Source organism: Uranotaenia lowii, chromosome 1 (assembly GCF_029784155.1).
Source record: "Uranotaenia lowii strain MFRU-FL chromosome 1, ASM2978415v1, whole genome shotgun sequence".
NCBI lineage: Eukaryota > Metazoa > Arthropoda > Insecta > Diptera > Culicidae > Uranotaenia > Uranotaenia lowii.
The window spans coordinates 94,541,699-94,569,126 of NC_073691.1; the positions used below are offsets into that span (position 1 = coordinate 94,541,699).

Here is a 27,428-nt window from a genome sequence, read left to right on the forward strand (position 1 = left end):
TCAGTAAAAGTCATTGGCATCAAGTGTCTTGCAGTGCTTGCTGAGGGTGGCGTATTTGCCATTGTTCGGCCCATGCATATGGGTAGGGCTGTTGTTGTGCGACGGAAGCCGTCCAAGGGTATGTGTTCCACCGGGCCTCATTGCCATGGCCTGTTGGTGATGATGATGCATATGGGCTTGTTGTTGTGGAGTCATTTCATGTTTTGGATTACGCGCTGGATGAGCCAGGGTATGGGAACCACTGATGACGGGCGGGCTGCAAAAGATACCGACAGGAAAAAAAATAAAATTTTAAAACATATTCACGAACCAGTAATCGAACAAAAATACCCCTTATGATGATGTGGTAGTGTTCGCGTGTTCATATTCTGATGGTTTTGCGGATGAAGTTGATGAGCTGATACGTATGATTGTTCTTCAACTTGAGCATAATCGTTCCTATAATTGTAAAACAAAAAGTAAATACATATCCATATGGATCATAAATTTCAACCCTAAGAATATATGTACGTTAAGCTACTTATTAAAATATACTTCAATACTTGTTTTTTTAATCTTACAATTAGGCATATATTAGGCAGTATAAATATAATTCGATTAGAGCAATCGTTAGGGGACCAAAACTGTACAACTATTATTATTATCATTAATAATTTTTAGTCAATTTTTACCAATTTTTAGTCGGTTTTTTTTACTTCATGGTTTTATGAATTTAACACTTTTCTTGTTTTGTTTATAATATTTTCTTTTTATTTGTCATATTTGCTATTTTTGTCCTTCTCCGTAATTTTTTAGTTACTTTTGCCATTTTTAGTCTTCTGTTTGGATTTTTTTTTAATTTTATGAAATTTTCGTATCTTAATTCATTTTTGCATTCGATTGGAATTTCACAGATTTTTAAGTGGGAAATCTACTGACACCGATATTGTGTTCTCCTCACTTTTCCTGACAAAATGATGTTCAAGGGTTTTCCACTAAATATATTTTTGAATGTATTTTACTTTTGAATAGACTGCATATTTATAGGAATGAAATATCATAACTTTGCTTGATCATTAATAATTATAAGCGAGCATAGTCAATACAATATTTGGATTTGAAGGACATGTATTAAAATACGAATTTATTAATAAAATTTGTCGATTGGCTGCAGAAAAATCTGGTTCAAGCCGATACAGATGAATAGATAAATTGAGGCCCTTAGGATCAGAGAAGTGCAAAGTGCTGCCGGAAGAGAGATCTGGAATTTATGAGATTCCATGTCAAAACTGCCCGGCCGTCTATATTGGGCAAACTAGACGGAAATTCAGAACCAGAATCAAAGAGCACAAAAACGCAGTAGATAACAGCAGGAGCAACGAATCAAGTGTAGCTGCCCACGCGTCAGAACTTAATCATCACATAGATTGGGAAAAGGTTAAGTTCAAAAAATGTGTACGCAAAGCGTCACATTTAAACGCATGGGAATCCATGTATATCACCATATCGGCAGGCTTCGGACGCACCTCAGAGCTTTACAAGAGCGGTGTAACTTTCTGCTCCACTCTTTAAATGTTGTTGTGAGCAGAGCAAGAGTGGTCAATAGGATTAGAGTGACGATACACACAGGGAGCGTTTTTCGTCACTCACACAACACTCAAAATTGAAATGAGTACTCTATAAGTGCGTCTCCCAAAGAGCACTCTGGAAGTGTACACTTAGTGCGTTCAAGCAATGAATTGATGATGTTGTTCGCTTTAGTTCGTTTTTTGCTGTGTTTTTCGAAGGTAAATCAAAAAGATAATAATGTCAAATCGGGATAAATGAATCTAATACACTTTGGTTAAAGAATTGCCATTTAATTACAAGCTTCTTTATTCCTCTTAAATCCTAATTGACTATCCAGACCAGGGACAATCTCTTCACAATTAGGTCCAAATTTGCAATTTTCAAAAATGCCAAATTGTGATTTTTCCATTTTTAGATTTCGTTCATTTTCTTGCGGGATGGCCCGCTTCAATTTAAATTTGTTTATAACCTTCTTTGTGCGTTGCAACACATCATATTATGAAATCCATTCAAATTCAATAATGAAATAAAACTTCTACTTAAAATCAAAGTCTGCTCTTCTTAAAAGTATAAATTCAATTTTTCCTTTTTTTTGTATTTCTTTTTATAAAAACCATGTCACCGAAAACGATACGGCATATGACCCATTTTTTCAAGTTTTTATTACGTTAGTTGATCGCAGCCTCCCAAATATTGTTTTTATGTTGAAGGAGGATTTTTATTACGAGACCTTATCTCATCTTATCAGGATTTGTCCTGATTTTCGAGAGACCGCCCTGATTTTTCAAAAACTCTTGCGTTGTCCTGAATTTTGAAAATTTATCACTTTAATGTCCTGAAGTGTCCTGATTTTCATAAAAAATCTCAAATATAATCTAATTTATAGTTAAACTTTGAGGAAATCGAATAGTATGTATTGAAATAGTTAAACCCATTTAACAGATGGTAATCTTCGGTTCAGATGATATATGAATGGTGTTTTTCGATATGAACTGCACGTTAGCCAAGAAACTGCTTACTGCTATTGCATAAATCAAGGCGTTTACGGCACCTGGATTCCGCCTTTGTTTATGCAATATAAACAGAGCTGCTTGTGATTTCCATGAATCAAGAGATCTCCTGAAAAATTCAGATTTTTTGCTGTAAATGGTCCTGATTTTTGACGATACAACCTCGTAACCCTGGATTGTGTAAAGATGTAAACGAATAATTACTTTGCATTACAAAAATTTCATAAAACCTTGGAATGCGTCTTTATTTTTTTACGAAAGGAAGGTCGGTTGCCTAAAACACACTTAACTTCCCTCAGTGTTAACACTAAGAGTACACTCTGAGAGCAACACTTACGGAGCGCACATCACTCATGTAAGCGAGTGTCGAACATTCGTTTTTCGGGAAGCGTGAGCAGAGTGTGTGCGGTTTGCCGCTCACAAGAGTGTGGGTTCCACACCTCTTTGTGAAGCTTTGCTCTTGCACTTACGAGCGACACCTCAGGCCACTTATGAACGCGGATGACGCTCCAATCATATCACCGCTTTTCAACCTGCTCAAACCAAAATTTCAACAACCCGACCACCCTTCGACGAATACTATTGGATAGTATGAATATGTATTAGTGTTTTTCCTTCATCTAGTCAGTCGGACATCGTCCTGTAGATGGGCAACATCGAGCCCGAAACCGGTCGACAAAAAAGGTAAATTTAATTCCTTTTTCTGTTAGTAAAAACGTTAAGTGTCGTGTCCTGTAATACGTCGTGTGTTATTTGTGAAGATCAGTATCACATACAAATTTGTCGAACTGTCATATTTTACATTGGTTTTCTATGGGAGCACCTCACCTCCCATGGGAGGGCAGTTGGGTGGGTTGATGTTCTTTTCGACAAAATCCACCCGTTAGCCCGATACCACTGTAGTACCTCTTTGCTGTAGTGGCTGCCTGCCAAGACTGGCGAAAACTTTTCTTGTCCTTTATGAGATCTAATGTACGAAAAAAAAAACGTTTTTCAGACACTCCTCCTTGTACATTTCGGAGCCATGGTCTTGTTTTTCACAATAAAACGGGGTTTTTCGTCCGCAGCTACAACTTATTGGTAAAAACGAATATAAACTTGGCGGGGACATCACCCCGACCAGTGACTTTTGACGTGGCTGTCCAAAATTAATTTTCGTCTCGCGGCTTCCATTACGTGTAACTTTTTAGGAACAAAACGAATCGTAATGAAATTTTCAGCACTGATAGAGGAAAAATTTCCGAACAAAGTACATACTTTCAAAACATTCCAGATCCGACAACTAGGAGCGCTATGGTATAATAAACAGTGCGTCCAGATTTTGGATGATCCATGCTTTAAGCTATTTCACAAAGTTCAGGACAGTGAGCTATCATCGAACTACTACATATATCGCCGTGATCGTAACTCTGGGTCGAGCACTACTGTCGCCCTAGTATACTGAGAAAAAATTGTAGTAAAATTAAAAAAAAGTCGACCCAAGCTCGCTTTATCTGTGCTGCATTTATCTTCGGCCTAACAGCTGCTTCCGATATTGTGAATCTTTCATTCAACAAATAAAAACTAACTAACTAACTGCGAAAAAAACTATATCTCATCAATTAGAAAGAGTCCAACGCAGCTTCTACGTCAAATCTAATCTACTGATTGATGTTAGGCATTCAACTAAATATATTGTAAATTCAACTATACAGCTACAGTTGATTCAGCTATAAATATGATTGAATCAATTATACTTATTGATTATATCAATTATTGATTCTATGCGTTCATCTATATTTTACAGTTTTATTTCTTAGTTTTCTTAGTTTTCATTTTGGTTTTATCAATATTTCGTTTTTTTGTAAGCAAAAAAAGATAATGTTAACAACGAAAAACCAACTTTAAACTGTCCGTCTTATCCGTCTTAGCTACTTTTTTTTCAAAACGTTCGTCGCTCAATCACTTTGACCGAAATACGCTGATTTTCCTCCAGATGGTTAAAGAGAAACCTCATGAAAACTTTACCTTTGAAAACGGTTAAAATTTGAGGAGAGTAAATCACATCAATTATGCATCCTCAAAGTCTTTGTTCGTTTTGTTCACTATTATAAGACCCTGCTTGATGTAAATAAATAGAGGGCCTCAAAAGTGTTGATACACTTAGGCAAACATATTCCCGTTATTACATTTGTACCAAACATTAGAATATTACTAGCTGTGTCCGTCTTACCTGAATTCCCTCTTCATGAAATTTCTCTTACCTTTGCAATTATTTTTGAAATTAATTTCAATCATAATCGGTAAGATATCAATCTATTTGAACAACTTTGAGGTTCAATTAAGCATCAATGACTTGGAGGAACGTAATATATAAATTTTTGATTTTGAAAAATCTTATTTTTAAAGTCTGTGTATTTATGGAAATCATATTTGACTTATGACTAGTTTTCAGGGTGAAGAAATTTTTAGGACCGGTTTTTCTACTATACAAATAGCGATATTTCGGTATTCGAAAACCGATTAGGCCACCTTACAATTATCTACATGACAGGAACTATTTCTGATAGTCGTGGAATGACAGATATTTTTAATTCATTTATTTCAAAAGAAATGACACAGAAGCAAAAGCTGAGCTGGTTTGCATAACAAATATACCATTAATTTTTTTTTTATATTTTAACAAGTCTGTAAATGAAAAAAAAATCAAGTCTCAATGAAAACTTTGAATATTTGCTAGAGCCGAGTGTGCTCGTTTCACAAAGCTACGGCAGTAGCGTGCATTGAGGCTTTTTTGAATACAATTTTGATAGTCAATAACAAGAATTGATTTCTGTGTTTAGGTACCCTCAAGGACTGCCCAAGTAACCTGAAGTACCATAAAACCGGTACGAAGAAGCTTACTCAGCCCCATTATTGATCTGAAGTACGATTTATGCAGCTCAAAATTAATGTCCATATTGATACTTTCAAGTTCCGAAACATGTCTTAACACTAAACATACCGACACGTTGAATACACCTATTCGGAGGTTGCCAGAATATTGTCAGCACGTATCCGGGCCGGACAAACTGGGCAATTTTATATAAAAATCTGGCGAAATCCGGGAATTTGAATTCAAAAGTAACTACCATAAATCCGGGCAATATCCGCGCCAATTTTTTTCAAAACCCAGATATTAGTCAACCAAAAATCAAGAAAAAAAAATTAGAAAAAAAAATTTTCATCAAAACTCTTCGACAGATTTTGAGTCGTATAAAATTTCTTTTTGGAGGCGTTCGTTGTTTTTTGTTTGTTTGATTTGCCAAATAAAGTGAATAAATCCGGGCATTTTTTTTAATGAAATCCGGGCAACTGGGCCGGGCCGGAATGCTCTCAAATTGTGTATTAAATATCCGGGCAAACCCGGATAAAACCGGGCAATCTGGCAACCTTAACCTATTCATACCGCGAGCGCTAAAACTCTTTTGTTTCTCAACCGATTTCTATAAAATTTGTAGTTTTGTGTTTATAATGTGACTCAATTATGATTTAAAAGTATCCTACTATCATCCTTTCATGTTTCCCCCATTGACTACTAGGACGTGGCCGGCGCCGCTATTGACCATGTTCTAGGAGAGAGAGCATGAATTTTGTACAATGAGAATGTACTGCTAATCCCAAGCAGCATTCTATTGGCCTTTGCACAAAGTTGATGGCCTCGGTTAATCGCGGAGTAGCAACCATTGGCGAAGTAGAACTTGTTCTGCCTAGCCACGCCAGCGATCATGGAATTGGAAATGCATAGTTGAGCAAAACCTAAGAGAATATGTTATCTAAATTCTTTTTTTGAATTTTTGTTGTATAAAAATATCTACATAGCGTTTCCAGTTCGATGATTTAAGGTGGATATGAGTAGTCAAACAAGCTAAGCTAAGCTAAGCTATAATGTGACTCAATTATGACTCTCAGACAATTTTCAGCTACAATAATAAAGTTATCCAAACTCCAAGATTTTTTTTTTGAAAAAACATGTTTCGGGAAAAGGTTGTAAATCAGTTAAAAAAAAATCACTTAGTGCCTGAGAAAGGTGAAGTTTGAAACTATATGTTGCACATATGTAACTTTTTCTTAATTTTTTTTTTAAGATTATTGCTACAAAAATGTAAAAAAAGTTGTGTAAAACCCGTACTTTCCAATCAATTAACCGCCAAAGCTGTTCCAGTTTCAGTAGAAAATAAATTAAAAATGAATTGCAAAGTTGACGTAATTTATAACATTTTGGCATCTTTAGATTTTTGAAATTCGAGACACAAAATTTATGACGACTTTTAAAAGGTAGCTGTTTTCCAAACTTTTTTCATTCTGGATTTTCTGAGACAATGCGTACACCTAAATCCAGCTTGCATTGGATTTCGAGTATGTTAACGTAAGGTTTAGGCAATAAAATTATATGCAAAAGAAAGCAAATTTCACACCGGTTCTATTGATGTGACTGCATTGGCGATGTTATGCTTGACAAAAATATGATAAAAATACAGTTACATGACTGCAGTCACATTATTAGCTTTCCAAAAATATAAACTTTGTAGAAATCGGTTGAGAAACAAGAGAGTTTCAGCGAAAAAGGTGTTAGCCGTCATTTGACCGCTCGCGGCATGGTATACCTATGTGTGATTCGGAAACCACAAAACTTACAAAGATTATAAAAATGCAAAGATACCTGCATTTTAAAAATAAAAATAGTCCTGTAATTAAATTTGCGAAAAAAATATATTAGGAGTAATCATCATTTAAAATTCAATAGCCGCCATTTGACTGCCTCCGGTACGTTTAGTGTTAATGACCAACTGGGTTTTCCAGGTGAATTTGTATAAAATATAATGATTTTGCAAAGGTTCTGCTTCTCCGGTAAAAATAATAGATCAATACATGACTGAAAAAAGTGTGCAAAGAAAAAAAAAGTGATTTTATGATAAAGCAAGAGATTTTTTTAATATCAACGATAATTTTTTAAATAAATTACATTCAATATCATATTAATACCTTCATTTCTTTCATAGAAAGTTTTAATATAGTTTTTAAAATACACATCATAGCCTTAATGATCAGTCATCACAATACGGCAATGCTTAATCGAACTAGAATAACAAAAAAAAAATATGCCCATATATTGTTATTTTTTATAACATATAAATGATCAGAATGTTTATACGACTCTTTCTAATAAAAATGTTAGATAAAATTTTGGCTTCTGGAGGACAATGAAACTTATACACCAGTTGGCATCTCATTTATCCGATTTGTGGTCTAATAACTTTACTACTTATACCGTTTATCGACTGAACCAATAAAAAGTAACTTTGATCGTAAAAACCCGAAATTTCTCAAAATTTCCCAAACCGCGACATACTCGAAGGCATCCATATACGTCATATACACCATGAAAAACTCAAATAAATCTAGTTAGAAATGACACTTCAGGCCACAATCAAAGTTGTGCAAAATTTTACAAAATCAATTAAAAAAATATTACGTACGCCCTTAAGCCAAGGCTTAGGGCTCTGAATTACATCACTTTCTTACAATAATTAAAAGTGAGTTTTTGATTTTTATTTTCGAAAACTAAACTTTTACTATAAAAAAACAGGTGTCCACTTTCTTTCGTGAAAACTTCTTATAATACTCATGACTAAAGGCAAATTTAAAAAAACAAATTACATCGAAAAAAATTCCAAACAGTATCCTACCTTTTGCGAATGTAAATCCAAGTGTGCGAATCAACCCAAACCATGACGGTCAACAAAATGGCTGCCATGAAACTGGCTATCAACATCAGCACCAATCCCAGTAGGCCGCCTTCACAGAGACCACGTGTTGCATTGAGATAGCTCGAATGAACTGCTTTGCAGTCAACAAGGGCCGTCAAACCAGTGAGGATGCGCTCACACAGTTTGATGTCGGCATTGACCGATCCCAGTTTCGGTCCCAGGCCAGCATTCTTGAACAGCACCGGGGAGATCCTGGCGGTTGAAAGGGTTTATTAGATAAGGTTTAACAGTTAGTTTTTCCATGTGGCAGAATACTCACTTAGACACGATGGTCATTGCATTCCGCGCATTGTTGATGGCATTTTGAGATTCGCGGAGTCGTTGAGTAAACGGATTGGAACGAGCCACATCACATTGAGTATAGTAGAGCAGTATGTCCGAGGGTAGCTCGCTGGGTGCTTGGTGTACCAAAAAGTCGGCGGGGTCATTGCACAGATCACCAACGGCTACCGAAGTTGAAAGGTACAGGCCGGACATCAACCAGGAACCGGTGACAGCGAGCAGACCACATACGCTGAACAAAATTAGTGCACACCGTGAATGACGTGCGACACCCACCAACAGAACCGCACACAGCACTAGCAACAGGGCTAGGATTGCGACCGTTCCTGGCCATCGAATAAGCTCCCATTGATCACCTTTCTAAAATTCGAAGAATAATTACAATTATTTATCGAAATACCTACTTCAAATCTCAACACAAATCACTTACCGCTAGGAAATTGGTTATTGTTAGCCCGGCCAGTGGGCGTCTGATGTCGTTGGCCGCATTCTTGGCGATGGTCACGTTACCCTTGGTGACCGCCAGAGCCAGCTGAAGCTGAGCTAAGGCCGATTGGTTGTTTGTCTTGCTGTCGAAGATATCTTCGAGCTCGGTAAGTTGTTGTTGAATTTTCATCGTCAACGTGTTTTCCAGTATGAATGTTTGGTTCCGCACGGAAGATACCACGTTGTCGACCTTCCGGCCGGCTTGCAGCACTTCCAGCAATCCGTTGTGGAGATCGTCGTTGCCGTACAGGCCCAGTCCGATTGCGGCACAGCACAGCACCGTTACTATCGATAGCGTCACCTTGAGGCTGGTTATGGAATGTGCTGGGCGGGGTTTGCGATCGCAACATCGTGTCAGCAGATACAGCAAAAGCCCGAACAGTGATATAATTAACAGTGCTGCCGGTATCGATCCGAGGATGCCCAAACTCTGTGAATGAATAAAGTTGCACGAAAGATGTTAACAAATTTGAATGGCATTGTAACGAGATTAATTTTATGGTAGAAATTCTAGACTTTGTGAAATAGGTAGGGTATTTTGCCAAACGTTGTCCCCTGACCCATCGTTCACAGAAAGATTTGAATTGTCAATATTTCAGGTGTTTTTCAACTTTTTCATAAAAATTATACTGAATCATGTTAATTGGAATGTTTTCTAAGATATTTTCTGCTGTGAAATATGAATCTAATGACAGTTTTAATTTTTCTTTTTTTGCATGGGTTTTGTGCGAATGGTTAAACAAAACCTTACGATTCCTTCTATATGACAAATATGGTTTTACGTCATTTTTCGTATCGGGTTTCTTTACGAGAACGTTGAACAATTTTAACACCATGATTTCGAAAAAAAATACGATTCATACATAACCAGAGAAAATACATTGTTGTACATTAGACCCCAAATTTGTATGGGAAATTTCAAACTTGTGAAATGTTATGTGCTGCATGTTAAAATTGATCCTAGGCCTAGTAAAGATCGCATGCCAAATTTGGGTCAAATCCGATCACGGGAAGTGGTCGCTCAACGAGCCTGAAGTTTGTATGGGATTTTGAAACATTTTGTTCGGGAGAAACATGAAAAACCACTTTTTCATAAATAACCTGAGTCCCCTCCTGCCGAATTCATGACAATGATTTTATCACTTGAAGCCCGCGCGGGAGCAATATCATTTTGAAATTTACAAACATGGTGGACTTTCTGGAGTGTATTCGATAAAAATGCAACACTTTGTTTTGTGAATAACTTTTGAATACATGGTGAAATTTTCAGTGAAGCTATCTAGTAATGTAATGTGTACGTGTACAATATTTAGTGACAATCTATCAAGTGGTTTTGAGATAGCGTCCAATACTGAAGTTTATTGATAAATTATTCTGAGCAGGATCGAGCACAATTCAGAAAAGTCTCAGTGGAAGACCCCAACCAGTTAAATATCAACTATTCGACCAAAGTTCACATGGTAAATCGTATAAAGAATCCTAGAGGACTTTCTGGTGAGCTTAAATTTGAATAAAAGTGAAGATTATTGATTTTGTGAAGTGAGAGAATGTGAAAGGTTTTTCAAGCTCAATCCGAACATATAAAAAACAAGTGAAAAAAAGGCATGTTTTCCTGACTGTTTCGTCTAGCTGCCTTGAAAATAGGCCTGAATTAATTTCTAAAAGTTAGAAAAGCTGCCCACCGGTAAACTGAACAAAATACGGTGGTCAAATTATGCGCAAAATATTTGGATTGCTTGTGGGGAGATAGTTTGTATAATTTCGAAATGGACAGCAAAACGAACTCTTTTGCGGTCACCAGGTGGCAGGTTTCCAACCAGAAACTTTTCATTGGCAAGTCTGTATTTTCCAAAGATAAACAAGGAGAAAAAAATTGAAAAGCTCAATGTTTAGTACTTGAGGAGGCTGACGATCAGTGAAAACCGCAATTTACTCAGACTTTCATAACGATTGACGAGATGAATGGCTAAAAATACAAAAAAAACCGCCTCCAAATGCAACCGATTTCTCTGCAAAGCTCTTTAATAGGTCCCACAAAGTTTATACTCTGTTTTGGTTGGATCTGGAAGCGTTCCATTAAGCCGAAATGGTGGTGGAGTGATAAAAAGTCAAATATGTTGTTTTTGTGCCGAAGGAGGACAATCGGCTAAATTTGTTATAACTTCGAACAAATAAAAAATTTGGAGTTATTTTGAAGGTCAAGCTTCAGGAAACAGCAAATGTAATCAAAAATAGCCTTGATTAAAAAAAAAGTGGTTCAAAGCAGTGTTCCGAAAATCAATCAAAACAAACACTCAGTATACGTTTCTTATTTGAAACATTGTGATCAGGGATTGAAAATTAAGCTCATTTGAGCGAGCTTCATAGCTCTTTATTTCCATAGCTCCGCTTACAAAGCAATCGACGAAGCTCCTATCGTTTTTGTCTCCGGAGCTTCGCATTGCTAAGCTCTTATTTGGAAGAAACCTTAGCTCTTTTTTTGCCTCGTGAGCCCGTTAGCTCATGCCTCCAGAGGAGCTTGAGCTTGTTGGCTCAACCGATTCAAATTCGTTGAGCTTGTTTTCACTGCTGCTGTTCGAGCCAACGCCTGCTTTTTTGTGCACAAGTGAAGTAACTAAAAAATGGGTTTGTCGCATGGATTTTTAAAATCAATGTTAGAGCGTTCTAGTTACTAGTAAAAGTTACCAGCACTAGTAACTATGAAATAGTAAAATTTACAATTTTTCGGGAAAAACGCCAAATGAAAGGGCTTTTTGCAAGGATTATTAAAATCAATGTTAGAGAGTTCTAGTAACTAGTAAAAGTTACCAGCACTAGTAACTATGAAATAGTAAAATTACATTTTTTCGGGAAAAACGCCAAAAAAAGGGCTTGTTGTGAGGATTATTAAAATCAATGTTAGAGAGTTCTAGTTACTAGTAAAAGTTACCAGCACTAGTAACTATGAAATAGTAAAATTTACAATTTTTCGGGAAAAACGCCAAATGAAAGGGCTTTTTGCAAGGATTATTAAAATCAATGTTAGAGAGTTCTAGTAACTAGTAAAAGTTACCAGCACTAGTAACTATGAAATAGTAAAATTAAACATTTTCGGGAAAAACGCCAAATGAAAGGGCTTTTTGCGAGAATTATTAAAATCAATGTTAGAGAGTTCTAGTAACTAGTAAAAGTTACCAGCACTAGTAACTATGAAATAGTAAAATTTACAATTTTTCGGGAAAAACGCCAAATGAAAGGGCTTTTTGCAAGGATTATTAAAATCAATGTTAGATAGTTCTAGTAACTAGTAAAAGTTACCAGCACTAGTAACTATGAAATAGTAAAATTAAACATTTTCGGGAAAAACGCCAAATGAAAGGGCTTTTTGCGAGAATTATTAAAATCAATGTTAGAGAGTTCTAGTAACTAGTAAAAGTTACCAGCACTAGTAACTATGAAATAGTAAAATTTACAATTTTTCGGGAAAAACGCCAAATGAAAGGGCTTTTTGCAAGGATTATTAAAATCAATGTTAGAGAGTTTTAGTAACTAGTAAAAGTTACCAGCACTAGTAACTATGAAATAGTAAAACTTTCAAATTTTTAACACATAAACATTGATTCTAATAAGCCTCGCAGCAAGCCCTCTCATTTGACGTTTATCCCGAAAATTTCGAAATTTTACTATTTCATAGTTACCAGTGCTGGTAACTTTTACTAGTTACTAAAACTCTCTAACATTGATTTTAATAATCCTCGCAAATAGCCCTTTCATTTGGCGTTTTTCCCGAAAATGTTAAATTTTACTATTTCATAGTTACTAGTGCTGGTAACTTTTACTAGTTACTAGAACTCTCTAACATTGATTTTAATAATCCTCGCAAAAAGCCCTTTCATTTGGCGTTTTTCCCGAAAAATTGTAAATTTTACTATTTCATAGTTACTAGTGCTGGTAACTTTTACTAGTTACTAAAACTCTCTAACATTGATTTTAATAATCCTCGCAAAAAGCCTTTTCATTTGGCGTTTTTCCCGATAAATTGTAAATTTTACTTTTTCATAGTTACTAGTGCTGGTAACTTTTACCAGTTACAAGAAATCTTTAACATTCATTTTATTAATCCCAGCAAGCCCTTCCACAGTTCCTGGTGCATAAAAAAGCCGTTGGCTCACACAGCACCACAATAGCAAAGTCAATACACATCATTTGGCTCAAGTGTTACAATTTTGCTGAGCCAGCAAGCTCAAGAAATTTCGGCTCCTTGAGCTAACAAACTCAAAGCAAAATGCAAAACCTTGTCTCCTAGAGCCAGAAGAGGTATGAGCTTAATTTGAGCATTTATTGGTGGGCTAGAATTGGCTCCAGCTTTCTTCGCTCTCGAGCTTCAAGAGCTTTGATGCTCAGCCGCTTGAGCAAGAGCATTTCAATCCCTGATTGTGATAGTATAATAGGAAGGCGCCTCTCGCAACTGCTTCGCCCGACTGGTATGCAATCTCGATCAGCGTTCCACTCAGCAATGCCAACCGAGTCCCATCATTCAGAATCATCGGTTTTGCAAACATCGCATATCGGAGATGAGTGAGATACAAACTGATCCATTCTGAATGTTACTCACTCAGTATCCGCCTAGCTTGTTTGAAATTGAAAACATAGCGGAAGTGACCATCTTTCCCTCACAAACACATTTACAATTGGATTTTATTCTTACTGGTGTAAAAACACGCTGTAAAAACAAATAATTGGCTATGTTTAAAATCAAATAATATTTGCTAATGACCGGTTGAATGTATCACTCACTCACTGCCTGAACCATTCACTCCTGATCCTAGACGAACATGATTCGCCGTATGCATCGCTCTTTGGTGAGATTCCAATTTGATGATGGTGCTGTACTGTTTTGACAGAAAGCATCATGCGAGGTGATCCTTATTTTAGCGATGAATAGAACGAACAATGATCGGATAGGTCCAATAGCAATCAATAACAAAACCCGATCGCTGTACGTTCAGTTGCGAAGTGCAATCAGGAACATTCATTGAAAATGAGTGATATTCGGAACACTGCTTCAAAGAATGCATTATAAATGGCGCACGTGTTGCCCAAAAATAAAAGTTAAAAAATTTCTTCATTGGACGCTATCTCAAAAACCACTTGACAAAACATCACAAAAATTTGCAGTTGTAAACATTACATTACGAGGTTATTTTGTGTGAAGTGTGTTTTTTTCGAATAAACTCCTCATCCTATCCGATTGAAACTGACTTCAGACGACATTTTATACGATCGTTTCACTATGCAGTTGGAATTGCGAGTCGCAACACTATTGTAAAAGACTTATGTTACTATTTCTGATACAATCTCATGTTTGCTGGGCCATTGATCGGGACACGATGAACATTTTCTACCGTAGAATGTAGCAGCAAATTCCACTCGATAAATCTCGCGTGAGCTTTCATTACGTTGTATGAAACAAAATGTAAACAAAGAGTTTTATTACGAAAAACTACAAAAACAAACATTAACTAGTCGCAACTTCTTTCGATTTAGAATATTTGCAGCCTGGACAACATATTCTAAATGTGAAATCTCTGAATCGTCTGATGAAATTAGTCAAGCTGTAGCTCTTCAATTCAGTTGACTTGATCGAGTTGAATGCGCTGCAAGATTCTACGGCAGAAAATGTTCATCGAGTGATAAATGCTATTCCAGAATCCAGAGTCTCAAACCAGCGGCTTCGTGTTTTTTAGATTTTGGGACCGAATTTTCCCATTATGCAATTTACTTCCGTAACAAATATCATCCTCTTTGGCCACAAGGCCTTAACCCTCATCCGCATTAGATTTCGTTACCCTAATCAGCACTAGGAGTGTCAATTTGACACTACAAGCTCAATTCGTTATAACTTTTGGCGTGTTCAAACTTATATCTTAAACTTATATCAATAGAAACCTTGCAATGTCAGTAAAATATGTTTAAAACATTATACATACCTTAAGCTACTAGTTTTCTCATTATTCAGCATGAAAAAAAAAAATCCGAAAAAAACATGCCTCAGGAAAACTCCTGTAGTTCATATATTACACGTCCAAACAAATATTTGCTTTATGCATATGAGAGCTGAGTTTAATGTCTACATCATGAAACCAAGAAATATTTTTTTAATGTAAGGGTCAAAAAAAGTTTAAAAAAGTGGTCTGAAAAACCTACTTTTCATTCGATTGCTAGTACAAACTGTTTGAGCGATGGTAGAGTTTTTGAAAAAATATGACTACAAAATTCATTCTAATTCAAACATTTTGTTGTTTTTAGATTTTTGATGCAACAAAAATTGAATTTATTGGATTTTTTCAAAGTTCACTACTTTGCCCGATTTTTTTACAAATTGAAATTTCAGCTGTTTTTGTTGGCCACTGTCAGGTTGCACCCGGATTTTCAGTGCTTTTACTTTGTTTGGACGAATAAAAAGTATATTCATTGGAAAGCAAATTTAATCTACATTCTAGTGAGGTGCAACAATTCACGCTGTGAGATTTTACAAAAATATGAAAATTATAAACGTAAAATCATTCCTGAATTTCTAGAATCACAAGCAGCACGTCCAGCAGAACGTATTTGTTTGCTCTCCGAGTAGGTACGGTGGGTGGTGATTTGGGCAGAGAGCAAAGCCGAGAGAAGAAATAATGATGCGTGTCGTGACTAGCAAACGCGAACTACTATCAATACAGACCCCGTTTGTTTTCGGCAACATCCGATTTTGGCATATGAAAAAAATGACAAAAAACAAAAAAATCAAAAAAAACTCAAAAACAAATACAAACAAAAAAATAGAAATGACAAAAAAATTGTATAAAAAAAAGAAACAAAATAACAAATGTGATAAAAATAACACATACATACACAACGTAACAAAAAAAGTTGATAAAAATAACGAAAAGTTGAAGAGGTTGTATATTAGACATAACCACAAGATTTACGTAGAATTACGACATCTTTTTTCTATCGATTTTACGAAAATTTCATCAATGTTTTTTTTTAAATTTGTCATTATTGAATAATATTGCCATACAATCATATACAATTTTCGAAAGTTGGTATCAATGAGAACTCAAAGGTTCAACAACAAGTAAATTTATTGGTTATTCTTATTCTGCTTCACGCAGATGTGAACCAGCCTGTTGCTGAAAACCTCTCAAATAAAGACATAAAAAAAATCTGGTTCATTTAATTTTTTGTTGCTATCGCATGTGGCGTTTGTAGTCAACCTTAACCCATTAACACTGCAATATGTTAACCAAATAGTCACAAGCTCTAGCGCCACCCACACCACCCCCCCTCCCCCCCCCCCCCCTAAACATTGTTATACTATCGCAAAAGCGATAAAGCCAAGCCCGAGTAGAAATTGCATATGTTAAGTTCAAAAGTTGTTGGGCGACTAATCGAATTCGCTAAAAATTTTATTTTATATGCCGAAAATATCGTAGCGTAGGGTTACCATACGTACTCTTTTAAGACTCTTTTTTGATCAAAAAATGGGCGTACTCTTCGTTTTGTGAAATGTACTCTTTTTTTATGAGAGCCATTTAATCAGAAAAATGAACTTTTTTGTTTCAGTATATTAACTGCGTTTCTCACATCTCCACATCATATAGAAGAAATATGGAAGAAATTCAACATACAAATGCTTTCAATACCTCTCCTAAATATCCCGTATTCATGAAAACATCTTTGAATTGTAAATTTTAGTGAGCGCAATGAGTGAGTATGCAATGAACTTCCGAACATTTAACAAAAAGCACATACACAGTATATTCATACTCGAATGTTCGTCGCGCACAAATCTAACATATTGGATGTTCAAAGAAATAAACGCGCCAAATATTCGGGCCTGGCAAATTCGGGCATTTTACCCAAAAACCTGTCAAAATCCGGTTATTGGATTTTAAAATTTTCAATTAAAAAGCCGTACAATAACCAACAATAACCAATCTGACAAAAATGCAGGCTTTTCTCATGAAAATTCAAGATGTTCAATTTATGTATACTCTATGTAAAGAAAAGCGTTGTTTTGATTTGCTTCGATTTAGGATAAACCCGGAAATTTTACGGACCAGAAAAAAAGCAAGCTATCTGAAATGCTTACACTCATAATAATAATAATAACAAATTGGCAGTATTTGAATAACTTCAAACAGCTTTGTTTTTTTTTTAATTTTATGGAATTTTTTTTATTCTTTTTATTTTTTTTAAATTGTACTCTTTTTAGCATTGCAGGATTGGTAAACCTATCGTAGCGTACCCAAAATAAAGGTATCGCGCAAAGCAGAATACAGAAAAAGGTGGAACACACGTGATGCAGAGTATCGACGAGCAAAAGCTTGCTTTGATCCGTTGATTTTTCTCCCGGCTCAATCAAAAGTACACTGCCGGCCAAAAGTTGGGGATCACCCCTTAAAAACATGGAAATTACACACTAATCAAAACACATTTGTTAAATGTTGTGCAAATAAATTGTCTTGTACTTGAAATTATCAAAATAACTACCTAAGTTATCGACCAAAAATTTTGGATAACCCCGCAGTATGATGTATTGGCCAAAAGTTTGGGATTGGTCTTAAAATTATGCAATTTTATTACTTCTGTATCTCTGTTATCAAGCAACGTATCGCAAATCTAATAAGCTTATTTGTAAGTTCATGAGTTGTACTTGATCTTAGTCATACTTCATGAAAACTTCAACTAAAGGTTGATTATTTTTCAATAATTTTTACAAAAAATGTGACTGTTAGAAAAATGCCTTGAATTATGTTTTGAACAAAACTTACGAGGTGCTGAGGATCTGTTTGCCTTAACAAATACTTTTTGCTCATGATATTTTGAATGATATCAAAAGATGTGAAATATTCGTCAATTGGCTGAGATATTACTGAACAAAATTTTCATGCTTTGGAAAGTAGATCCCAAACTTTTGGCCGGCAGTGCACGAACATATATCGGGTAAAATGAACCAAAGTTGTCATGAAAATATTTGGAAAAATATTCAATGCAATGCTTAAACTCTCATTTTGTAGTCCCGAGAAGAACTATTTTTGGTTGTTGTTGGGCGGACGAACTGGCTTAGGGGCAGCAGCAGCAGCTTTCGTAGCAGCTTTGGCTGCTTGCCCTCAGACAGTCAGACAGCGAGTCTCATGCGGCAATCAACTGAATGATGCTTCTTGCAGCTTTCAATTTCACCTTTTTTCTGCTGACTTAGCTGGGGCCTCGGTTGCTTGGCGTTTGTTGAGTGAGCGGCAGCTATAGAGCCGGGACTGTAGACACGAACGAAAGCATCACAGAAATTTTTATACGAATGAAGCTCGGCAGTTATATTTATAACTTTCCAAGCTCATATTCGTATATGCACTTCATTGATATCGGTGCCGAAACAAAACATTGAGGCTTTTTCCGTGACGCGAGAACCGTTTGCGAATTTCAATTTGCACCCCTATAGTGTTGCCGTAAGACGTAATTCTACGTCAAAAATAAATTCAACGTAAGGCCCTAAAATATCTTACATCTGTTTCCTAAAACTTGTTAACCGGTGTGAAATTATGACAAATACTTAGGAAGCCATTCGCCAGCTGAATAGAAACAAGTCGGCTGAGAAGGATGGCATCGCAGCTGAACTCATAAAAATGGGCCCGGACAAGTTGGCCGATTGCCTACACCGCACAGTGGGGCAGGACTTATGAAAGCTTGGCCAAAACCCCTTTTTCTAAATTTCAAAAATTCGTCATAAATTTATGCTTTTCAGAAACTGGACATTACACCGATCACAAATCTGTCAAACAAAACTTAAAATTCGTTGTTTCATACAATTATCTACGTAGGTGAAGTTGAGGTTTGATGCTGTTGCGTTTTATCGCAAAAACAAAAAAAAATTTTCAATACTCCACTAAAATTTCATTTCTTGAAGAAATAAAAAAAAATTGACAAGGATGTGTTCAGAATAACATGAAATTTATTTATTTGAGGTTGAAGAATTGAAAAAAAAATCGGATTTTTTTTACGAGCATAAACGTATAACGTTAAAAAATTACGAATTTTTATCATATTGGGACATCTGGAAAACATGTTACCCCACGTTACCCCACTCTCATTTCTACTCGAACATTTAAATGGAAGTCTCAGCTATCCAACAAAATAAAAACTGGTTGCCACTTTTTGCCTATTCAAAAGTTATTCACGTTTTGGTGAAACATGTTTTTGGACAATTTTCGTACTTGTGGAATATCTTTTGATAATGGTTTTTGCTGCAAAAACTTGAACTCAATCGCATTTGAAATTTTAAAATTTAATTATTTTTCAAAATTTATTTTCCTCTTAGTTTGATAGTACTATTTCGGTTTTTAAAAGTTATATTTATCTACAGACAAGCAGATAAGATTCTTTGGAATATAAACTTTCTATAGCCTTCTCAAATCCTTTTCGGTCAGATGTTTAGTACCTATTTGTTAACTAACTTAACTTTTTTGTCAACATTTTTTTTCTATAAAATGTAGAGATCTTTAAGTTTAAAAATAAAATAGAAATTATTTACACACTAATGTTTGGATATTAAAAAAAAACAATGCTACCATGTTTTTGCTGTCATATTGAGTAAAAGCCTACTTGATCCATTAGCTTATAATTGTAAGGTACCAATATGAGTTTATGGCTTTATTATCTGAACTTATTTCTTCTGTTACCACCGATCACACTGACATGACACTTAGCACAAAATTTCGTTCATATTTCTCTTACTTAATTTGTATGGAAGCATTCGCTTCATAGATGGAATGAGTTTTTAGCCATCATAATAAACGATTTGTCGTACCCCGAAATTCTCAGAGGTCAAATTCGGTTCAATTTGGTTCAATTTGCTTGATTTGTTCCTTGTCAGGTTCCAACCAGTTGTTAGATCTTTTGTGGTTGCTTGGTTAGTTTTTTGAAATGTAGAAATTTGGTACCATTTCTATGAAATTTCTTTCTTCCAGAAAAGAGAATGTCTCAAACTAGCGTTAAAATAACGTGCATTTCTTTCTTGACAAATTTAGGTCCATTTGCATTATTTATTCGAGAGTTTTGTAGATATTCAGGTAACATTTGTATGGGGATCGCCCATTCTTGTGAGGAGAGGAATCTTAAAGCATCATTCAACTTATTAACGGTCCTAAAAACCCTTACATGATCATTTTCACGCCGATTGACTGAGTAGCCTTCAAGTTGATAAGCTTAATCTGCTAAACAAAGTTATCTAGATCAAATTTCACAACATCTATATGAAAAAAAATTACATCAAATTAAAGATTTTGATCACATGAACAACTTTTCAGAAGATTTCAAACCAGTAGGATTTCATTTAAAAAAGTTATGAGGTTTTGACCATCGATTGGTCAGGTCTGCTCCACTGTGCACCGGTTGATAGTCCGGATTTGGGACATAGAACAGCTACCGGTGGAAAGGAAGGAGGGGGTAATATGCCCCATCTACAAGAAGGGCGACAAATTGGACTGTGAGAACTACCGAGCGATCACTGTCCTCAATGCCGCCTACAAAGTGTTGTCCCGAATCTTTATAATTAAAAGAACTTAAAAATTGTTTAGCAAAAAGTTATAATAAATATTTCTTGGAAATTTTGTTTAATTCGTGCATTTTTTGAGCAAATAAATCATAGAAAAAAAAGGTCAACAATCCAACCCCCCCATGAGACTGTTTTTTATATGGCCCTTTCAATGGATTATTTTTATGAATCGGTAAGATAAAAGTTGATGAAAAAAACCGTTTATGAATCGGTAAGAAAAAAGATGATGAAAAAAACCGTTCTATTTCGTCACGTCAACACAAAATTCTTGAGCGTGTTGCCAAAATCGAATGGGGCCTGTATAAGAATTTGTTGTAGTATTTTTTTACCCTAAATGTATACAGCTCCCTTGTGCTTTTTCTTCAAAAACATTTTATGACAGAAAAAATGTAAAATTGAATTCGAACAAAGCCAAATTTACTGCAATTGGTACTTTATGCGTTATGACATCACAAATATATCAAAAACTATAAATTGTCAAACGTTTTCATTTGATTTTTAATTATAAGCTAAGTTTGTTGCAACTTACCCCCTTTTCTTATTAGGGTTGAAATTGCATGTTTTTGTATAAATTTAATGATAACTGGTGAAATCAATAACTTTTCTGACTACGTCAATTCGATGTCCCATCAACCTTAAAACTTTTGATGTAAAAGCGGTATGATAACCTTTGGACATTAAGTTGTTAGAAGCCTTTGGAGTTGAAAAGTGTTGCATGATGCCCCAGTTGACGGTACAAGTGGTACAAGCTTAAGTTAATATCTCACCTCAAGATAAACATCGCTCGTCGGCCTAAAGGTGTTGTTGATCCGATGAAATGTTATGTTGTAGTGCGGCAAAGCGTGCAATAGCTTGGCGATCAGCGGCACCTTGTACTGATCGTCGTCCTCCGGATAGCCCATGATGGGTGGCGTCGATCCTTGCATGATGATTGATTACGCGTGTGATGCCTGACGGATGCAGTAGGTTATACTTCCCTACAATAAAACCCCGCGGCACACCCAACTACACAAATGCTTCTTCTTCTTCTGCTTTCGATTTCGCTTTAGAATGACACGGGCATTGGCCAGGACTCTCTTTGTCCTGCCGTGTCCAGCCCAGAGCCAGCCAAGCAGCAACGTCGTCGTCGCAGGATGATGGGTGATTCAACCTTTTCGCTCCACCCCCGCACACTCACCAACTCCATTCAGTACTACTATTGGCAGGATGCCGGCCGCCCTCATTTGGCTTGATGTGTTCTTCAATTATGCAAATGCTAACTACGGGCCGCTGCCGCGACTGCATGCATCAATGTATGTATGTATGTGGGTTTGTTTGTATGTGAGACGGTATGTACTTATTTTGTTCTACAGATCACATTTTTGTTCCATCTTCGCTTGCTGCAGAGCGCGCGGGATGTGATTGCAATCTCGGGAGCAAAAGTATCACTTTTTTTTTCTTCACCAAACTCACTCACTCATTCGCCTACTTCGATACTTTCTTCCACCAGTCCTACGTCTGCTGTTCAGCCGTTCATGTTTTCTTACATCACACAATTATTTGGGACACATCGGTTACATTCGATGGAACAAAGCTGATGGGGATGCAAGCACAACAATGGAGCACTGTGAAAAAGTACGATGGGTGGTTGATTTTAAAGTTATTTCATTTCAAAATTTCTTTAAAAAAATTTGATTCAAAACGATTACTGGACGATCGAGTCAAAACGGTTGAAAATGAATTTTTCAAAGATTGACTGTTGCATAATTTTATCAAATTTTTGGTAACTTAAAACTGTTTATACGCCTAGTTATTTTTTCCTGACTAGAAGAAGGCGACGATTTTTTGAAATCGCATCTTTTCCACGTCCTTGAAAATATCCATTATGTATTTTTGTTTAACATTAGAAAAAGATAAAACTTTTAACACAAACTCGAAATAAAGATTCAGAATTCAGGTGCAGAGTTTGGATTCAAAATTCTTATTTGGAATACTGAATCTTTTTTTGTTTTTCTGGGATTTGAACACTCTCGTGTTATTCATCCCCTAGAATATTGAACCAGAATTCAAACTCAGACCTCCGATTAAAAATTCAACATTAGGATTCGGAATTTGGCTTCGGAATTCAGATTCGGATTCAGAATTCAGATTCAGAATTCAGATTCAGAATTCAGATTCAGAATTCAGATTCAGATTCAGAATTCAGATTCAGAATTCAGATTCTATTAATTAAGATTAATCACCGTGATTTATGTTTGAAATTAAGTTTTACGGCCTTATCGGTGAATGTTATGTTCTCATAGTGAGAACATTTCAAGAATTAAAAATTATAGATGGATAGAAGAAGATTAGAAGAAAATTATAGGTGTTGAAAATGAGTGGGTAGAAATTTTTAAGAAGCATTTTCACCACATACTTAACTTTTGTTCAATCACGGATCAACTATTTTGAAATGTTAAAATCGGACAGGGTTGAGTCTAACACAACACAATAGTTGATCTTGCGATTCTGAATCTGAATTCTGAATCTGAATTCTGAATCTGAATTCTGAATCTGAATTCTGAATCTGAATTCTGAATCTGAATTCTGAATCTGAATTCTGAATCTGAATTCTGAATCTGAATTCTGAATCTGAATTCTGAATCTGAATTCTGAATCTGAATTCTGAATCTGAATTCTGAATCTGAATTCTGAATCTGAATTCTGAATCTAAATTCTGAATCTGAATTATGAATCTGAATTCTGAATCTGAATTCTGAATCTGAATTCTGAATCTGAATTCTGAATCTGAATTCTGAATCTGAATTCTGAATCTGAATTCTGAATCTGAATTCTGAATCTGAATTCTGAATCTGAATTCTGAATCTGAATTCTGAATCTGAATTCTGAATCTGAATTCTGAATCTGAATTCTGAATCTGAATTCTGAATCTGAATTCTGAATCTGAATTCTGAATCTGAATTCTGAATCTGAATTCTGAATCTGAATTCTGAATCTAAATTCTGAATCTGAATTATGAATCTGAATTCTGAATCTGAATTATGAATCTGAATTCTGAATCTGAATTCTGAATCTGAATTCTGAATCTGAATTCTGAATCTGAATTCTGAATCTGAATTCTGAATCTGAATTCTGAATCTGAATTCTGAATCTGAATTCTGAATCTGAATTCTGAATCTGAATTCTGAATCTGAATTCTGAATCTGAATTCTGAATCTGAATTCTGAATCTGAATTCTGAATCTGAATTCTGAATCTGAATTCTGAATCTGAATTCTGAATCTGAATTCTGAATCTGAATTCTGAATCTGAATTCTGAATCTGAATTCTGAATCTGAATTCTGAATCTGAATTCTGAATCTGAATTCTGAATCTGAATTCTGAATCTGAATTCAGATTCAGAATTCAGATTTACAATTTAGATTCAGAGTTCACATTCAAAATTAAGATTCAGATTCAGAATTCTGATTTTTTTGTATTACATCTTTTATAAACAGGATCAAATTGTTAATGTAAGATTCAGAATTCAGATTCAGAAATTTAGATTCAGAATTCAGATTCAGAATTCAGAATCAGATTTGGAATTCAGATTCAGAGTTCAGATTCAGAATTCAGAATCAGATTTGGAATTCAGATTCAGAATTCAGATTCAGAATTCAGATTCAGAATTAAGATTCAGAATTAAGATTCAGAATTAAGATTCAGAATTCAGATTCATAATTCTGAATTCAGAATTTAGATTCAGAATTCAGATTCAGAATTCAGATTCAGAATTAAGATTCAGATTCAGAATTAAGATTCAGAATTCAGATTCAGAATTCAGATTCAGAATTCAGAATTCAGAATTCAGAATTCAGATTCAGAATTCAGATTCAGAATTCAGATTCAGAATTCAGATTCAGAATTCAGATTCAGAATTCAGATTCAGAATTCAGATTCAGAATTCAGATTCAGATTTCAGATTCAGAATTTAGATTCAGAATTCAGATTCAGAATTCAGATTCGGAATGCAGATTCGTCATTCAGATTCTGAATTCAAATTTAACATTCTTTTTCAGAATTCAGATTCAACAACAAATTAAAAATTCAGATTCAGAATTTAGAACAAGAATTCGGATTCAAACTTTAGAAATAGAATTCAGAATTAAGGTTGTTTAAAGGAAATGAAGATGATAATTCTAAAAAAATCAATCCTTTATTTCTTCTAACTTTCTATCCGCCTATAAAATTTCATAATCTTAAGGGGGGGTAGGGTCTAACACTTTCAAAAAATCGATTTTTTTATTTTTTTATTTTCTTATTGTAAAACATTTCAAGAATGTTGTGTCAAATTTTCAAGTCAATTGAAGCAAAACTGTAGAAGTTATAGGCCTTTATCTCCTCCTATCTAATACTGCAAGAAAGCAAGAGCAGAAACTTCAAACGCGTTTTTCTCGAAAGCACATTTTTAAAGTCCGTGGACATCGTCATTTGAAAACTACTTATCCGATTCTTTTCAAATTTGGAACATAGTTTCTACATATAAAATGCCAGACCCCAACTTTTTTTTTGTTTTTTGATTTTTTTACTTTGGGGAGATTTTATAGGTGAAAAATGGCGGATTTTTAAGTGAAAAATCGTAGTTTTTACTTCAAACAGCCACAAAAATTTCATAAAAATATTTTTAAGTTAAATAAAAACGTTGGGGTCCAGAAAAACATCTATTAAAAATATTTTGCTCTGATTTTTTGAATTCAGATGATTCTGTGCTGAGATACAGTGTCCACCGCAAATCCTGTTTTCTAAAAGGCATCTTCGAAAATGCTCCGTCACCGGCTCATTTTTCAATATATTTCTACGAAAAAATTACTAAATGTTCTTTTAACAATGCTTTGTATAATGCAAAAAATTTGAATACATTTGTTTGAACGATAGCTCTAGGAAAAAATCGTGAAAATGGTGTTTTTTTTATACCCGTTAGACCCTACCCCCCCCTTAAGATGTTCTTACTTAAAAAGGCAAAACTTTTTACCGATAAGGCCGAAAAATTTAGAAATAAACATTAATTACGGTGATTATTCCTTCATTGAATTTTATCAGATTCGAGCTTAGATTGAGATTTCAGATTTGAAATTCAAATGCTGATTTTAGAATCAGGATTTAGAATTCAAAATTCAGATTCACAATAAAAAATTCAGATTCAGATTCCTTTTAACAAAAATTCAGATACAGAAATCAGGTTCAGAATTCAGATTTAGAATTCAAAATTCAATATTCAGTTTCACAATGCAGAATTCAGATTCAGAACTCCAATTCAGAGTTCAGATTTCAAATTTATTCCAATTTATATTCGAAATTCAGAATTCAGATTCAGCTGTAGAATTCATATTCAGAAATTAGATTAAGAATTCAAATGTAGTAGAATTCACATTTAGATTTCCGGTTTAGAATATTCATAGATTTTGGATTCAGATTTCAGATTCAGAGATTGTCAGTTTGGTTTTAGCATTCAGAAATAGAAATTTAGATTTTGAAAGCCCCAACCCTTAAGAATTCAGAATACAGAATCAGAATTCAGAATCTGAGTTCTAGAACTCCGATTCATAATTTTGAATGCAAATGTAGAATAAGAACTCTGAGTTCAGAACAGAAATTGGATTCAGCTGGATGCAGATTCTTAAAGTAAGAGCCACGAGTCAAATTTTCTGCTCTTATCGTATCGTCGGTTCTCTTTTCATTAAACACTAATATCTTAAGTTCGAACTAATTCGCAAGTAAAATGAGGCGCAGTTTAACCTTATTCATAGATTTGCTATGTCCTATGCTGACACTTAGTTTTCGATTTCGGGAATTTGGCAGACTGTCGATTCGAGATAAGAGAATGTCTATCGAGACCATCGACCTCAGTTAACCCAAATATGTAATAGATGCACAGTACTCGTTTTGAGAATTCTTCTCAGGATTTGGCCAGATTGCGATCGTAAGAACGTAAGCAAAAAAAAAAGAATGCTTCCAGACACAGTTGGAAAATTTGTTACACGGTGGACACCGTGAAAAAAAGAAAGCAAAACCAAAATCTCTTCTTGTGCTGCGACCAATCTCATACAGGCAGGGCAGGCGGCAGGTAGGCCGAGGCAGGGGCGCCCACTTGATTTAAGTCATCTTTCACTTGAGATTTTTTTTGTTGCCCTTCGCCTTCCTGCTCTCCGTCCCTCTTAATACATTCACATTACTGCTGCTGGCTGCCTATATTCCATATTCCTCATCTGGCCAGCAGAAGCGGTCTCCTCCAGTCTAATTTTTTTTCTTAAATAACTGGAGCGCCCTGAAACACACTTTTTTCGCCTTTGACTCGAATCGCCATAGCATAAGACATCCTCAGCCAGCCTCCTGTGATTATCCACTTTCAGGCGCACTAATTAAGCCCGTACACTTTTCATGCTTTCGGGGCAATTCAGGGCCTCGTTCAGCACGTTCGTGATACCTTTTTTCCACCGCACAATTCACATTCGCCATTAATTTCCGCAATCACTTTACACACGAGGCTTTTCACACTACTTGAACGAGGGGGGATTTTCAATGCAAAATTTTCCCTGACGATTAATGTGCAAGTACTGGGAAGGAAAAACATAAATGGTGCCTTTTTTCACTACACTGCTGCTGCTGCTGCTTCTCTGCTCGCTTTCGGTCACACCCTTGTTTTCGTTCTTTGGTGCGATCCTGGCAGCATACTGTACTCGACTCACGGCGGATTGTCTTTATGCTCAGCTCAGTGCCA

The 27,428-nt window shown here is 35.4% G+C and overlaps 1 protein-coding gene across 3 annotated transcripts; it reads right to left on the bottom strand.

Moving 5' to 3' along the window:
- Positions 1-27,428, bottom strand: LOC129749400 (protein tweety). Of its 3 annotated transcripts, none has more exons than XM_055744381.1 (7): positions 27,135-27,426; positions 21,461-22,266; positions 9,060-9,545; positions 8,607-8,989; positions 8,267-8,539; positions 331-438; positions 1-256 (listed from the first exon to the last, which is right to left on the bottom strand). In XM_055744381.1, exons 2-7 carry the CDS (start codon positions 21,617-21,619, stop codon positions 1-3), a joined length of 1,665 nt encoding a protein of 554 aa, XP_055600356.1. In that variant the 5' UTR covers positions 21,620-22,266; positions 27,135-27,426. The 3 variants fall into 3 exon arrangements, with proteins under 3 accessions (XP_055600356.1, XP_055600347.1, XP_055600363.1); XM_055744372.1 differs by having other exon boundaries at positions 21,461-22,297; XM_055744388.1 differs by lacking the exon at positions 331-438 and having other exon boundaries at positions 21,461-22,297; positions 27,135-27,428.